Here is a 16,641-nt window from a genome sequence, read left to right on the forward strand (position 1 = left end):
TTACCGAGGGGAAACAAAGTTTTCATTTTATTCAGGTGCTCACAATGAATCGGTCTTCAGATTCATTTGATCAAAAATAATTCCAGTTGAAAATCATCACATCAGAGACTCTTCACATGTACCAAAGGTGTTGTTGGTCAGGCTCCTAACCCCAGCAACCTGAGGGAGGCTGCTAAAGTGTTCATGTGTCCCACTGTAGAGATGCAACACAGGCATAGCCAAGCTCCTAGGTGTCATGAGAAGGGGAAAGCAGGCTCCAGACGCCACTTTCTCTCCATGCAAACTTGCCAGCCCACAGGGTATCATGACATGCCCTGTGGGCCACAGGGATGCTTCAGGCTGGAGCAATGTGCCCAAAGCCGGGTTCCTTGAGGCTGGGGATGTCGTTCTTCCTGTAGAAGTCAGCCTGCACGTGGTTGGCGTGGCCAAAGTCCCGGTTTAGGGGCTCAATGGGCTGATTGATGCGCTTCCCATAGACAGAAGACGTCAGCACTCCAACCTGCCTCTCCTGTTCCTGGTGAAAGTTATCAAAGCACTTAGCACCACTGCATTCGCCAGCACAGCTCACCCGTGCATCCATCAGCCTGGGTCCTGGGAGCTTTTCCTGCCTGGGTCCCGCCACGGTAGACCAAGAGGGAACTTCCACGCTGAAGCCAGGGCCTTCACAGGGAAGTAGCCTATGGCGGGGAATCATGGAATTTGCTAGAAGGCTGGCTGGTGTATTCATTGGACATGTTGGGAAACTGTGCCGGACCATTTGCTCTACCTGTTTGTCCCTGTGCTCTTCCTGGTCATTTCCCAGCTCCTGCTGCTGCTGGTCTCTCCCCACCACCCAGATCCTGGCTCAGATGTCCAGGTCCTCCCTGGCCCCTCCCCTCCCCAGCTCCCTGCTCATCCCTCTCACTTTCCCCATCTTACATCCTCACATGGCTTCCTCTTCCCACATACCACTCATCACTACCTAGAATTTGCTCATCATGTCTTTTTTTTTCTTTTCTTTTGAGAAGGAGTCTTGCTGTCGTCACCCAGGCTGGAGTGCAATGATTAGATCTCGGCTCACTGCAACCTCCGCCTCCCAGGCTCAAGCAATTCTCCTGCCTCAGCCTCCCGAGTAGCTGGGATTACAAGCGTGCACCACCATGCTCAGCTAATTTTTGTATTTTTAGTAGAGACGGGGTTTCACCATGTTGGCCAGGCTGCTCTCAAACTCCTGACCTCAGGTGATCTGCCCACCTCGGCCTCCCAAAGTGCTGGGATTACAGGTGTGAGCCACCGCACCCAGCCCATGATTTCTTTGCCTTTTTCTCTCTTCCTTCAGGAATGGCAGCTCTGAGAGGGCTTTTTTCTGAAAAACTACGTGCCACAGTTTTCTCCTGAGGAAAACACTAACTTTGCATCAACTTAGAATGCACACATGTGCTGGTTACAGTGGCTTGGTAACTAAACTTGGAAGAAGTGTTTTCATGTGTGCAATTTCAGCTCTGCAAGACCAACTTTTCTAGAAAAATTATGAAAGCCAGGACTCAGAGGTTAAGCAGAGACTTGTTTTATCTGTTGAAGGGAATGTCTTAGCTTTGCTGTCCTTAAATTGTTAAATTCTAAAGAACCAAACAACAATATCAAGAAAAATACACAATGACATGACTGAATAGAGGGAACTATAATAGTACGTTAGCCTTAGCTTCTTGGCACAAAAAGAGGAGAGCTGCATAAAGAAAATTACATAAAGCAGCTGAGCACAATATTAAATATATACGTGTATGTGCACACATACACACACATGCATGTACACACATATGTACACTCATGTACATGCATACAATATACATATGTGCATGATATATATACATGTATTCACACATATATACACACATAATATATACACATCCACCTACATATGCACATATGCATGCATCTATTCACACATTTACACACATTCACAAGCAGGCACACACACATGCACACACATATACACACATATATAATAGATACACACATACACACATGCATATACACAAACACATGCACACATATATACACATAGGTACACATATGCCCACACACAAACATATGTACACATATACAAATATACATATCTGTATATACATATACACACATATATACATACACACGTACACACATGTATGCCTATATACATGCATACACATATACACAACAGTCATGTGCCACATGACATTTTATTCAATGATGGATCTCATATATGACGATAGTCCCGTAAGGTTGTAACATTAAGTTGGTGAAAAAGTAACTGCTGTTTTTGCCATGAAAATGTCAAAACCTAATAGAACTGCAAAATTCCTATCACCTAACTAGTGTTGACATAGTTATCACCTAACAGTTATGACGTAGTTATCATGTCATAACTGTTGTCATGTTGTAGTGCAACACATTCGTCATGTGTTTGGGTGATGTTGGTGAAAATAAACCTACTGTGCGGCCAGTCATATAAAACATAGTACATACAATTATGTACAGCTCCTAGTACTTGACAATAATAATAAATGACTGTTACTGGTTTATGTATTTATTCTACTTTTTATCACTATTTTAAGAGTGTACTCCTTCAACTTATTTTTAAAAGTTAACTGTAAAACAACCTCAAGCGGGTTCTTTAGGAGGGATTCCAGAGAAGACATTGTTAGCCTACGAGATGACAGCTCCATGCGTGTTGCGTGACATCGCTTTTGAAGACCTTCCAGTGGGACAAGATGTGGAGGTGGAAGGCAGTGATACTGATGATCCTGACCCTGTGTAGGCCTAGGCTAAGGTGTGTGTTTGTGTCTTAGTTTTTAACCAAAAACTTTAAAACCTTAAAAAAATTAAAAATAGACACCTTATAAGATCTAAAGAAAAAATATTTTTGTACAGCTGTACAGTGTGTTTGTGTTTTAAGCTAAGAGTTACTACAAAAGAGTCATAAAATTTTTAAAATTAAAAAGTTTATAAGGTTAAGAAGTTACAGTAAGCTAAGGTTAATTTATTATGGAAGAAAAAAATTTAAAATAAATGTAGTGTAGCCAAAGTGTACAGTGCTTATGAAGTCTACGGTAGTGTACAGTAATGTCCTAGGCCTTCACATTCACTCACCACTCACTCTCTGACTCACCCAGAGCAACTTCCAGTCCTGCAAGCTTCATTCATGGTAAGTAAATGATACATAAGTGTATTATTTTTTATCTTTTATACTATATTTTTACTGTACCTTTTTATGTTTAGATACAAAAATACTTACCATTGTGTTATAATCATTAACAATATTTTATACGGTAACACGCTGTACAGATTGGTTGCCTAGGAGCAATAAGCTGTAGCATATGGCCTAGGTGTGGAGTTAGCTATGGCATCTAGGTTTGGGTTAAGTACACTCTGATGTTCACCCAATGACAAAATCGCCTAGCAATGAATTTCTCCGAATGAATTTCTCAGAATGAATCCCTGTTGTTAAGCAATGAATGACTGTACATACACCGTCCCACCACACACACACACACACACACACACACACACACATGTACAAGCATACCTCAGAGATATTGCAGGTTTGGTTCTAAACCACGGCAATAAATATCACTATTAAGTGAATCATACAAACGTTTTGGTGTTCCAGTGCATATACAAGTTACCTTTACACTATACTATAGTATATTGAGTATGCAATAGCATTATGTCTGAAAAATGTACAGATCTTAATTTGTAGATACTTTACTGTTAAAAAATGCTGACACAGAGATATGAAGTGAGCACACGCTGTTGGAAAAATGGCACCAATAGACTTACTTGACATAAGGTTGCCACAAACTTTCAATTTGTAAAAAAATACAGTATCTATGAAGCCCAATAAAGTGAAATGTAATAAAACTAGATATGCCTGTATAAAGTTTTGGTAATCTGTTGACAACTTGTTAATATTCTGTCTTAATATTACCTCTTCATTAACACGAAGTCCCAGACTTTTTGCATGTTCTCTGTCATCTCGGTGCAACTTCTGATCATAATCTAGGCGCCTCTTAAAAACACAATCATAGAGGGAAATAATTCCTGTCTAGGAAAAAAAAGAGAAAGAAAGCCATGGGTTAATTTGAAGGCTGGGTCATTGAGGCCCGATGGAGCACAGATGCCAGTTCTTTCCCAAGGGAGTCTGGAGGTGCATGTGGTGAGTATGTGGTAGGAAAGGTCACCTCACCAAGCAGAACCAGCTGTGACGTGGAACAGGGAGAAGCCCAGGCCTCACCAGCAAGAGAAGGTTGCTAAGAGGCCCAGTATGAAGCAGGGACATTTTCATGGCACTTCTCAACTTTCCCCTCCCTTGTTGAGAGAGGTGGCTCCCCAAGCTGTCTTGCTGTCTGACTACATTGCTAGAGCTCAAACTTTAAAATAAAAATGTATCTTAGTCCATTCAGGCTGCTATAACAAAATACCATACAGACTGGGTGACTTATAAGCAACAGCAGTGTATTTCTCACAGTCCTGGAGACTGTGAAGTCCAAATTCAAGGCCCTGTGAGATTGGATATCAGGTGAGGGCTCAATTTATGATTCACAGATGATGTCTTCTCCCTGTATCCTCATATGCTGGAAAGGCAAACAAGCCCCCTCAGGCTTCTTTTATAAGGGCACTAATTCCATTTATGAGAGCTCTACCCTCAGGCCTAATCCCCTTCCAAAGGCCTCACCTCCCAATACCACCACATTGGGAGTGAGGCTTCAACATATGAATTTGGGGAGACACAAACATTCAGACCATAACAAAATGACATCTCTAAGGTTATATATGTGTGTACTTTTCCCTCATTTCTACTTGTCTTGTGTTCTCAAATTTTCTATAATAAGCTTGAGCTTCTTTGAAAAACAAACAATACCTACATACTAGGATAATGAAACTTAACAGGAGTCACCCTTTAAGTTGCTAGTGCAGGAGCCAAGGGCAGATGTTTTCTCTGCCTTCTGAAGGTTGCCTGAAAATCAACTGACAGAAGGGAGATTAAAAGAAGAAAGGGCATACACATTTTTATTAATGTGCATAGGAGACATCTCAGGGTGATTACCCCACCACACCATGGGCTACAGATGCTTGTATAGCCTTCTTCATACGAGAAAGGAAGATGGGGAAATGCGGATGATTTTAGGGAGGTAGTAAGTTATTTTTAGGGGGATACAATGGGCTTGGAGAAGATACAATGGTCTGGGAGAAAGTCTGTTTGGCCCACAGAGCAGACGATGGTCTGTGACAAAAGTCTGTCCAGGTGTCTTAACAGACTTCAACCTGTCTTCCCATGACATGAATGCAGCTAATGAAAACTCACGGAAGGTACCAGGGGTCATTGCTTTCTTCTTTGGTGAGTCTAGACTTTAGGCAGATAAGCGAACTTTAGAGATCAACTTCATCAAGTGCTTTGGGAGAGACAAACCATTGAGAGACAAGAACCAGGGGCGGGGGTAGGGGATGGTCAGAGAGACCTTGAGCCTTCTTCTTGAGGCCAGAGTGTCAGAGTGGCATATTTTGGTGTATTGGTTCCTGAACTCTAACACTAGCCGAGTGTCAGAGTGGCATATTTTGGTGTATTGGTTCCTGAACTCTAACACTAGCCAAGAGTCAGGCTGTCTATGTGCAAACCCCTCTCTTGAGAGATAAAAGTATTTTTTCTTTAATCATATGTGATAAGTGTAACACTTGGTAATCCATATATATATGAATACGTATATTATATATAATATACACGTATATATCATACATATGTAATTTACATACACACACAGCTCTGATGGATTAGAAAATGACCCATTAACAGAGCTATTATCTGTATTATCTCCATTTTATCATCCCAACTTTTTCTGAGTACAAAAGAAAATCTTCCTTGTTCGGTATCTAGTAAAAGAAAAAAGAATGCATGTGTTAGCTGGTCTTTAATCTTCACCTTGTAAGTGAGGCTTGTCATTTATGTTATTCCAGCTGCCTTAAATCTTCCAGCAGCAAACTCAAAGACATGTCTCTGTGGAATTTGGGAGCATTAGGTCTCTAGCTTATGCTTGGTTGGTTTTGTTTTTATTTTTTTCCCAGACAGTGATGCTAGAATGATTCCCTCCAACAGAAGGATACAGAGGTGGAAGTAGGCAGTGAAAAGGATGCAAGACTTACATGTAGTATGTTGGAAAACACGTAATGCCCACTCACACTGACTGCAGGAACTTGGCACTCTGGCCAGTAATGGGAATAACTAGAGCATAACGTAGTTTTGGCCAATCCTTAGCAAATCATTCATAGATCATCTGTCATGTGCAACATGCTGTGCTCCTGCTGAGGGAATTTAGAAGATAACTCAGACGTGGCTACTGTCCTTACTCAATGAACCATCTAGTAAGGAAACAACATGGTCTTTAAGAATTATTACTTTAAGATTCATAAGAATTCCAACAGCAACATGTGTAAGGCCCCTGGCCAGCCATGGCAGGGATCCTGGTGTGTCTTAGTTCAGAGTCACTCTAATCGGCTTGAAGGAGGAAAGCAACCTCCAACCAGGAGCTGTGGCTTCTGCCTCTGTGCCTCTGCTGGCCATTTTATGAGTTCGCCAGACACAAGCATCTCTTATCATTGTCTTCAGTCTCGCTCAACTTCTGGACGTGTTCACGTCAAACCATCCTGGCCCTCATGTCTCCTGATGGCAACCTACCCTATAGCTATGTACCCATAGAATTTTTTAAAAGCCTGAATCAATGGAGAATTGATAAGCCATTCAACATTTAGTATTGTGACAATTGGCTAGTTTTTTGGGCCTTCACGTCACATTATAGCCAAAAGTAAATTCTGGATGATGAGAAAAATAAGAGAAAAAGAAAACCCATTAGAAAACTCATACACATGAAAACAATAGGAAAAATGTCAGAAAATATCAATCACTTTGACTACATACAAATTAGACATCTGCTTATCAAATAAAATGAAAACTTTAAAACATTTTAAGACATGATAGAGAAATCTCGATATCTTTAATATCCATAACAGAGGCAGCTGTTGGTGCAGAAGCTAATTTGCTGCTGGCCTGCAGAGGCTAAGCAAACATTTTTGGGATGGGCCACCCAGTAACACACAGGAAGCCCAAGTATACCACACACATTCTGCAAGGATGAGGGAGGATAAATTCTCCAGAGTAAAAACATTGCCATCCAGACCTTTCCTTTGAGATTCAGAGCCACTGGCCAGCCAATAGCATGGTCTCCATCACCCCCATGCCACTCCACATATGCCCAATATTTTAAGGGATTCAATAGTAGCCAGGCTTTTGCTCATCATCTAGCTGTTCTATTGCCTTTGGAATCCCTCCTGACCTTGCTGACCCCGTTCCACGCATTTTGGGGAGAACAGCTGCAGTGTCCAACATGAAGACCTAGTCTCTAGAACTGAACCCCTGGGAGAAAGCTACACCCACGGCCAGGAAGCACTCTCTCCTCCTGCACCCTGAGAACCTTGTGGCAAAGTGGAGTTGTCTGGTGGCCCCTCAAACCCTATAATGCTCCTTGCAGGTGGGCAGCCACCCTCACCCAGTGTATTAGTCTGTTTTCATGCTGCTGATAAAGACATACCCAAGACTGGGCAATTTATAAAAGAAAGAGGTTTAATGGACTTAACAGTTCTGCGTGGATGATGTGTGGGGAGGCCTCACAATCATGGCAGAAGGTGAAAGGCACTTCTTACATGGTGGCAGCCAGAGAGAGAGCTTGTGCAGGGAAACTCCCCTTTTTAAAACCATCAGATCTCATGAGACTCATTCACTATCACAATAACAGCACAGGAAAGACCCACCCCAACAATTCAATCACCTCATACTGGGTTCCTCCCACGACACATGGGAATTGTGGGAGTTACAATTCAATATGAGATTTGGGTGGCGACACAGCCAAACGATATCATCCAGGTCTGAGGGACAGCCCCCCGAGTGGGTGGCACGAACAGCAGGGAAAATAGATCCTCCAGTGGCTGCCTGGTCTTGTATTTTCTTCTGCACAGTGCTTTTAATCAGGTCCAACCCTCCTGAACTGAGTGAGCCCCTACTGGGGTGCTTGGATTATCCTGGGAGAAAAACTCTGAAGAAGGAAGAATGGACTTAAGAATAGAATGAGAATGCAATTACTGTTATCAGAATGAGAAAGGATATGTTCATTCATTTTGTTCCCTATATTAAGAAGTCCAGTGTAATATGCAACTTCACAGAGAAAATGCCTATTTCTTCTCATTCTAATCAGGTCTCCTAAAACACTATAAAAGTAACCACTATGAGCAGCCATGCCTGCCTCACAATCCCTGGATTAGTTGCCAAAAGTCTTCTACATCTTAGTGTTTACTAGGACTCTCACTGCTTGTGGGTGTGGAGTGATCAGAATCTTAGCAAGCTTATTTTTGTGCAGATTTTGCATATTCAGAACTTTCCAGAGTAAAAGTGAATTTTTCTATCATTGAAAAATAAGGACCAAAAAAAATAAATTCATCAGCAGGCAGGCAGCCTCGCTTTGAAATGTGACTATCCATTTTCAATAACTAATCAAACTGAAAATCTGCCTTTTCCCTGGATTTTAATTATTAATCTTTCTTTTTTTTCTTTTATTCTTGTATGGCTTGAAGCAAAATGATACTAATAAAAACCAAATGGGATTTAGATGCTATCATAAGACAGAGTTTCTGAAATTACTGAAATTTTGCCATTAAAATCCCTCAAGGAATTGTCTGTTTCACAGATGATGTTCCCTTAAAAAAAAAAAAAAAGAGAAAATACCCATTTTTTACCTTGTGGTCTCTCCCTTTGTGTTTTGAATGTTGTTAAAATGTAGCATGGCCTTAGCCTGCTCATGGTGGTTGATCACCTACCCTCAGTTTCCCTCACAGTGACCTCCACCCCGATCCTGAGAAATTGCTCTGGTCCACAGGCCTGGGCGGATGCCGTGGGTAGAGTGGAGGCCTCCAGTTTTCAACCTCCACAGCACATTAGGCCTACTACTGTGCAAGACACTATGCCAGGCTCCAGGACAGAAATGGGGAGTCCCTACCTTAAAAGAGCCCACAGACTGAGAAGAGAAATTAACCCATTAGTTATGAACCACAGAAAAATATAAATGGAATAAGAGAGGTGTGCACAAAGCACAGTAGCAGAAAAGAATGAATGATGGGCAATTGCTTGGGCCGGGGGTAGGAAGTGCAGGTGACTGAAGGTGAGACGGGAGACCGCACCACACTGCTGTAGTTAGAACCACTGCCGAACAACCTCACTGGATGTGATCAGCTGACTTGTGTCCTCCAAGCATTCACATGTTGAAGTCCTAACCCCCAAGAACTCTGAATGTGACCTTATTTGGAATAAGGTAATCGAAGATATAGTTAATTAAGGTGAGGTCATCCTGGAGTAGGGTAGACCTCCAAGCTAATATGACTGATGTCGTTATTGAAAGGAGAAATTTGGACATGAACATTCAGAGGGAAGATGATGTGAAGAGACACTGGGAGAAGATGGCCGTCAACAAGCCAAGGAGAGAGGCCTGGAACAGAGCCTTCCCCTCACAGCCCCTAGAAGGAACCAATCCTGCTGAATTGCAACAAAGCAAAAATCGACATATAGTATCTAATTAAACTTCAGACCTCTGCACAGCAAAAGAAACTATGAACTGCATAAACAGACAACCTACAGAATGGGAGAAAATTTTTGCAACCAATATATCTGACAAAGGTCTAATATCCAGCATCTACAAGAAACAAATTTACAAGAAAAAAAAACCCCGTTAAAAATTGGGCAAAGGACATGAACAGACACTTCTCAAAAGACATACATGTGGCCAACAAACATACGAAAAAAAACTCAACATCACTGATCATTAGAGAAACGCAAATCAAAACCACAATGAGATACCATCTCACTCCAGTCAGAATGGATATTGAAAAGTCAAAAAACAACAGATGCTGGTGAGGTTGTGGAGAAAAAGGAATGCTTATACACTGTTGGTGGGAGTGTAAATGAATTCAACCATTGTGGAAGACAGTGTGGTGACTCCTCAAAGACCTGGAGGCAGAAATACCATTCAACCCAGCAATCCCATTACTGAGTATACACCCAAAGGAATAGAAATCATTCCATTATAAAGACACATGCACATGTATGTTCAATGTAGTACGACTCACAATAGCAAAGATATGGAGTCAACCTAAATGCCCATCAATGATAGACTGGATAAAGAAAATGTGGTACATATACACCACAGAATATTATGCAGCCATAAAAAGGAATGAGATCACATCCTTTTCAGGGACATGGATGGAGCTGGAGGCCATCATCCTTAACAAACTAACACAGAAACAGAAAACCAAATCCCGCATGTTCTTACTTATAAGTGAGGGCTAAGTGATACAAACATAGGGACACATGGGGGGCGGGCAACACACACTGGGGCCTGTCAGAGGATGGGAGGTGGGAAGAAGGAGAAGATCGGGAAGAATAGTGAATGCATGCTGGGCTTACCACCTGGGTGATGGGATGATCTGTACAACCCACCATGGCATACGTTTACATATGTAACAAACCTGCATATCCTTCACAAATTAAAAGTTGGAAATTAGAAAAAAAAATCCTGGTAACACCCAGCTTTCAGGCTTCTAGCCTCCAAAACTAAGAGAGAAGAAATTTCTGTTGTTTTAAGCCATCAAGTCCATGGTACATTTTATGGTAGCCCAGGCAAACACACTTGGCAAGAAGTAGCCATCATGCCCCATGACTCCTCCCAACCTGAGAAGCACTTACTCCCGGAAGTTGCACACACTCTCACACAAATAACTGGGGTAAGTTTTTGAGCAAACTGGGGCCCTAGTCCTTTATTTTCTCCTCCCTTTCAGACTGTTTAAAGCATTAATTCACTCTCCACCATAAGGTTGGACCAGTAAGTTCTATAAGAAAGAAAAAAAAAAAGAGAAAAAAATTAATACCTTTTGTCATGTAATTGTGGCAGGGGTAATGCTATGTGCTCATCAAACATACTACCTCTTCCACAACAAGCAGAAGATGCATTTCCCAGTTTCCCTCACAATTAGGCTGGGGCCAGGAATGTGGGTGACTCCAATAAATACTACTTCTAGTCCTGGTCCATAAAAAACTCCCAGGCAGCCCTCCAAACCCTCTCTCCCCACTCACAGGCTAATAAATTCAGAGCATCCAATAAATGACTCTAAAGTCCCAAAAACTTCTAGGCCCTAGTAATAGTGAAACCATGAAAAAGAAGGCACTTGGATTTCCAAGCAATTGCACTAAGAGCCTCCCTGGAGAAACATAAATGTTGGGCTATGAATGAGAAAAAAGTAAGCCTCTATGATGTCATGGTTATTTTGTTAAGCCTGTTGGTGCACTATGTTTAACAACCCACTTTCTGGAGAAAAAAAAAAATCTGATTTGTAGTATTTGATGATTTCTGTGGTGTAAATACTTCGATCATGGTCAATTTTAGGCTACCAATTAAATGCAGAGCTTAGAAGAAATGCTAACAGTTGGCTTTTGTGAGTCATACAAGCCAGCTCCAGCACACCGGGGGTTAAGACTCTTTGGGTTTGGGGTGTGTTTCCATAGCACATCCTAGCCCACCTTGTCTGATATGCTAATCAGCCTATGAGTGGGCTACCTCATTTCCTGTCCTCAGAAGCCACAGCACTATGACCTCCTCATCTTGAAGCTTTCCGTGAGTTTGCTTGTCCAGGGATAAACGACCTACTTTTAAAACTGAAAACCCCCAAGGTGATCCAAAACAGTTTCCTTTGATTCATCAGGGCCTCAATTTACTTCTAATAAATCCAGAGCATCTCCTTGGAGGTTTGGTATTGTGTGAAGCTTAATGAGGACATTTTCATTAATTTTAACAGCATTCAAAATTCTGTATCTCTGAGGACTGTTGCTTGCGAAGGACACAATGTTAGGTATTTTTGAAAAGACAATACTCAACTATTCTCTTTGGGTTTTTGTTTTTTCCTGTGGAAAAGATTCTGTGTCCTCTCCTGGTACATTAATATCGCAAGTTTTAGAAATTCTTATGCATTTTCAAATAATCTGGATATTTTACCATTGGACTGAAGTCAAGATAATTCCTCCCTCTGATCTCGTGTCTGTGTCAAATTCTAAGAGTGTTCTGACTCAGAGAGTTCTACATTCATCTATGTGCTCAACTTGTCACCAGTTGGAAATTTGGTGATTGTGGAGTCAATTGTTTTTCCTCTTCCACTGATACCAGCTCCCTACTCACCCCATCACCCCCAGTCCAGCAATTCACAACTCAGGAAGAAACAGTGATCCACAGGGGCTGAAACTCGAATTCAATCTTACATGTTCCTCTTGGTCAAAGTCATTGGGAAAAATGTCTCTTCTTGTGTCATTTGCTTGTACCCCTTAAAAGGGGGTGATTTTGAAAAACTAAGATATGTTATTAAATGAAAAGGGCAAGCTGCAAATATATGTCTAAATTTGTGTGATCTGTGTGTGAATATGTTCTTGTATAAAAAAAATTAGATACGTATCTTGACAAACATGCACTCAAGGAAAAGACACAGAGCACATGCTCACACAGGAGTTTTGATTCATTGGAACATGGATCCCTCACTCGGTGTTTCATACCATGTGAAACGTCTCTGCTAGAACATGCCTGCCTCCCCTTTCCCTCATTCCTCTCTCATACATGGGTTTGCAAGGGAAACTGGGTTTTGGGCTCAGCCCCCCGACCAACCCCTTTTTAAGGAGCTACCTGCCCTGGAGGAAGATATTCAGCCCCATTCCCCCAAGCCCTGAGTTTTCCAAGGGCAGGTCACTGGATAGTGAAAATGCAACTAGAGAAGTAGAGAAGAAACTATAGCCCGCTGCCGTTGTTGATACCAGAGGAGGAGAACGAGGACAGGGATAAGCAAAGCAGCAGATAATCCAAACCGAAAGCCCCTATTTAGTCTAAGAAGCAAATTTTGTAAATCGGTGACTTATCCCTTTGTTTTAAAAATTGGCTTTCCGATTATTCATTCCTCATTTGTTCATGCAACAGGTATTTATGGAGTTCCAACTATGAGACAGGCACTCTTTTGATTGCTGAAGACATAGCTGTGATAAAGGTAAATCATTGTCCTCACAAAGCTCACATTTAGTGGGAGAAAACAACAAGATAAGTAAAGAAAATACTTAGCAGGTTAGATACTAATAGGCAAAAGGAGAAAAATAGGCAGGGAGAAGGAAAGAGGGATCCATGCAGAGAGGTCATAATTTCACTGGGCCAGTACAAATTCTTTTGGAAAGACATGTAAGCTTAAGAGTCTGCTGGATAATGGAGAGTTGCCTAGATATTGACAGGCAGATCAGCAACAGAACTGAGTTCACCTTCCTCGCACAGCCCCCTTGGAGTGGCTGAGTGTGTGTGGTAAAGGTGCTTGGTTCCTAAGCAGACATGATCCATAGAGGGAGAACCTAGGGAGGCTCATATTGAGCACTGTCTGTATACTGACAGGCCCTTCGGAGATTCCCCTTTGTGCCCCTGGACAGTTAGCATGTGTATTAGTCCATTTTTGCACTGCTATAAAGAACTGCCTAAGACTGGGTAATTTATAAAGAAGAAGATGTTTAATTGACTCACAGTTCTGTATGGCTGGGGAGGCCTCAGGAAACTTACAATCATGGCAGAAGGCAAAGGGGAAGCAAAGACCTTCTTCACGTGCTGGCAGGAGAGAGAGAAAGAGAGCAAAGAGGGAAGTGCCACTTTTAAACCATCAGATTTCCTGAGGACTCACTCACTACCACGAGAACAGCAAGGGGGAAACTGCCCCCATGATCCAATCACCTCCCACCAGGTCCCTGCCTCGACACGTGGTGGTTACAATTGGAGATGAGATTTGCGTGGGGACTTATTGCTAAACCATATCAACATGCATCTGTATAAGGTGCTTGGCTGCATTTGGCAAACGGAAATTCAGTGCTCAGGGAGGTGGAGTCCTTGATGCATAAAGAAACAGTCAGCTTCTGTCCCCAACATACACAGAGAAGAAAAGCCAGCTAATCCCACCAAACCTAAGGTGGGGCCTTTACAGCAAATCCTCACTCGGGACAGAGCTATCCACAAGCCCCCTCAGCATGAGGGAAAGCGGATTCTAAAACCAGTTATAATTGCTTTAAATGCAGCTCTTAGACTTTGAGGAATTTAATCAAAACCTTCATAAAATGGCATTGTCCTTTGACTGCTTTTTCATTTCAGCGGCAGAAATGCTGCACAAGGCAGAAGAAGAAAAAAGTAATTGAAAAAACACCGTTGAACGGAATCTGCTTTGCTGCCGCAGGAACCATATTTTATGGGCAAAGCCCACACTACCAGAACTCTCTAGGGAGCAGTACAGGAGCCGATCACATTTTTGCTGGCAGCTTTAGATGACAAATTTGTCTTACAATTCAGAGGCATTACTGGGGTTTTAAATAAGTGTGCAGCCTTCAGTGAATCCACTCTGTGGGCTCCCTGAAGGGAGCTTCTTCAGAGGATTAGAAGCCACAGATTGACACTCACATTTTGCCTTCACCTGTGTTAATTTCTGACAGCAAACGAGGGTCAGGGATATGAGGTTTGCCACTGGGATCCAGCACTTAGTGAAAAGAAGCTCTAAATAATCACTAACAAAAGCAAATCATAATAATAGCTATACTTACATTGGGCTTACTATGTGCTACTTTGCATTGATTAATTAAAGTCATTCATATAAGACCTCTATGAAGTTGGCACCATTTGCCTTAAAGGTGGGTAGAGTGAAACAGTGTGTGTTAATATGGCAGGTCCACATGGCTGGTCAACATGGAGCCAATATTTTTACCCAGGATGACTCAGCCTGTGCTACCAACTAATCAGTACACACACTACTGTGTGCCACACAGAAATAAACTAAATAGAGTAGTCCCATCAGGCTGCTATAACAAAATACCCATACACTGGGTGATTTATAAACAACAGATGTTCATTTCTCAAGGTTCTTGAGGTTGGGCAGTCCAAGATCAAGGTGCTGGCAGATTCGGTGTCTGGTGAGGGAGCTTTTTCTGGTTGCTACATGGCACGTTCTCATTGAGTCCTCACATGCTGGGAGAGGCGAGGGAGCTCTCTGGAGTCTCTTTAACAAGGGTGATAATACCATTCATGAGGGCTCCACCTTCATGTCCTCATCACTTCCCAAAGGACTGCCTCCTAATACTGTCATGTTGGGGGTTGTGATTTCAACGTATGTATTTGGGGGGAACACAAATATTCAGACCATAGCATTGTCTTAAGGACTAATTCTGTACTGTTTTTACGACTCAGCTTGATTAGGGCCTGAAATTATTCTTCCTCTTACTATTATTATTATCTTTGGGAGACAGAGTCTCACTCTGTCACCCAGAGCGGAGTGCAGTGGTGCAATCTCGGCTCACTGCAACTTCAACCTCCTGTGCTCAAGTGATTCTCCTGCCTCAGCCTCCCGAGTAGCTGGGACTAGAGGCATGGGCCACCATGCCTGGCTAATTTTTGTATTTTAAGTAGAGATGGGGTTTCACCACATTGGCCGGGCTGGTCTTGATTGAACTCCTGATCTCAAGCGATCCACCCTCCTCGGCCTCCTAAAATAGAGCCTGAAATTATTTACAGTAAATTTAGGTGTAACTGAGTTCTCTAGAAAACCTGTGATGCAGAATTTACCCTCTTTATTCCAAATAGTCTCCAGGTCAGAGAATCAGTTTCTTTGGTCCTGCAGCTAATTAAATCCCAGTTCATATCATCCTGAGGAGTGGATTATTTCCATTGGTAGGTATTTGTCAAATGGGCTTCAAAATGCTTTTGTTATTCTTGTTGCTTTCAAGGCTGTTTTAATTTAGATGTTAACATTTATGTAGCATCATTTTCTTTTGCGTGGTACTAAAGGCCTCAGGACTTGAATTTGTTTGTGACCTCAGTTATCCAAACTGCATGGAAAAAAATTGTTTTTTCAAAAATCCACTTTGCATTAATTTGTTCTAAGTTCCATACCTACCTTCCAGAAGGTAGTGATACATTACAGCAGGGGGTGGGAAACTTTTTCTGTAAAGGGCCAGGTAGTAACTGTTTTGGGCTTTGCAGGTCACATGGTCTCTGCCAAATCTACACAACTCTCTGCGGTAACCACAGACACGCAAACACATAGGTATGAGACTGTGTTCTAGGAAAACTTTATTTATTAAAATAGGCAGCTGGCCAGATTTGGCCAAGGAGCCTCGGTTTACTGATCCCTGCATTAAAGGGACAGATTTCTGGCCCACTCCCAGCGGACCTCCTTCCAAGTGATGGAGTCCCAGTCACTTCACACTTCGGGCATCTCTCTGCCCTTTGGTTAATTTGGTCCCAGGAAGGTGGAGACGTTAATTAGACTGGTAAATGCAAGAATGAACTATGCCTGCCAGGATCAATTTCACCGCCTTTCCCTAGGCAGTAGCTGGCCCACAGGGGATGCAGATTCTGCTCTTTTTCCTGGTGCCCCCATCTGATTTACAGGACCCCTCAAATGGCATTATTACCAATGTTTGTATTCTGTCCAACAGCCAGATGAATTTTATTTCCTTTCAACAAAACAGCATAGAACAAGTTAACA

General features: G+C 42.2%; 1 protein-coding gene across 1 annotated transcript in view; it reads right to left on the reverse strand.

Annotated features, from left to right (window-relative positions):
* The window catches only part of CFAP90 (cilia and flagella associated protein 90), a 19,861-nt gene continuing 3,220 nt past the window's right edge, over positions 1-16,641 (reverse strand). Inside the window, exons 2-3 of the mRNA XM_002815413.6 lie at positions 3,947-4,063; positions 1-514 (exon numbers count right to left, since the gene is read on the reverse strand). Coding sequence (XP_002815459.3) covers positions 335-514; positions 3,947-4,063 — 297 coding nt within the window. The 3' untranslated portion in view covers positions 1-334. The remainder of the gene's footprint in view (positions 515-3,946; positions 4,064-16,641) is intronic.

This window comes from Pongo abelii, chromosome 4, assembly GCF_028885655.2.
Source record: "Pongo abelii isolate AG06213 chromosome 4, NHGRI_mPonAbe1-v2.0_pri, whole genome shotgun sequence".
Classification (NCBI taxonomy): domain Eukaryota; kingdom Metazoa; phylum Chordata; class Mammalia; order Primates; family Hominidae; genus Pongo; species Pongo abelii.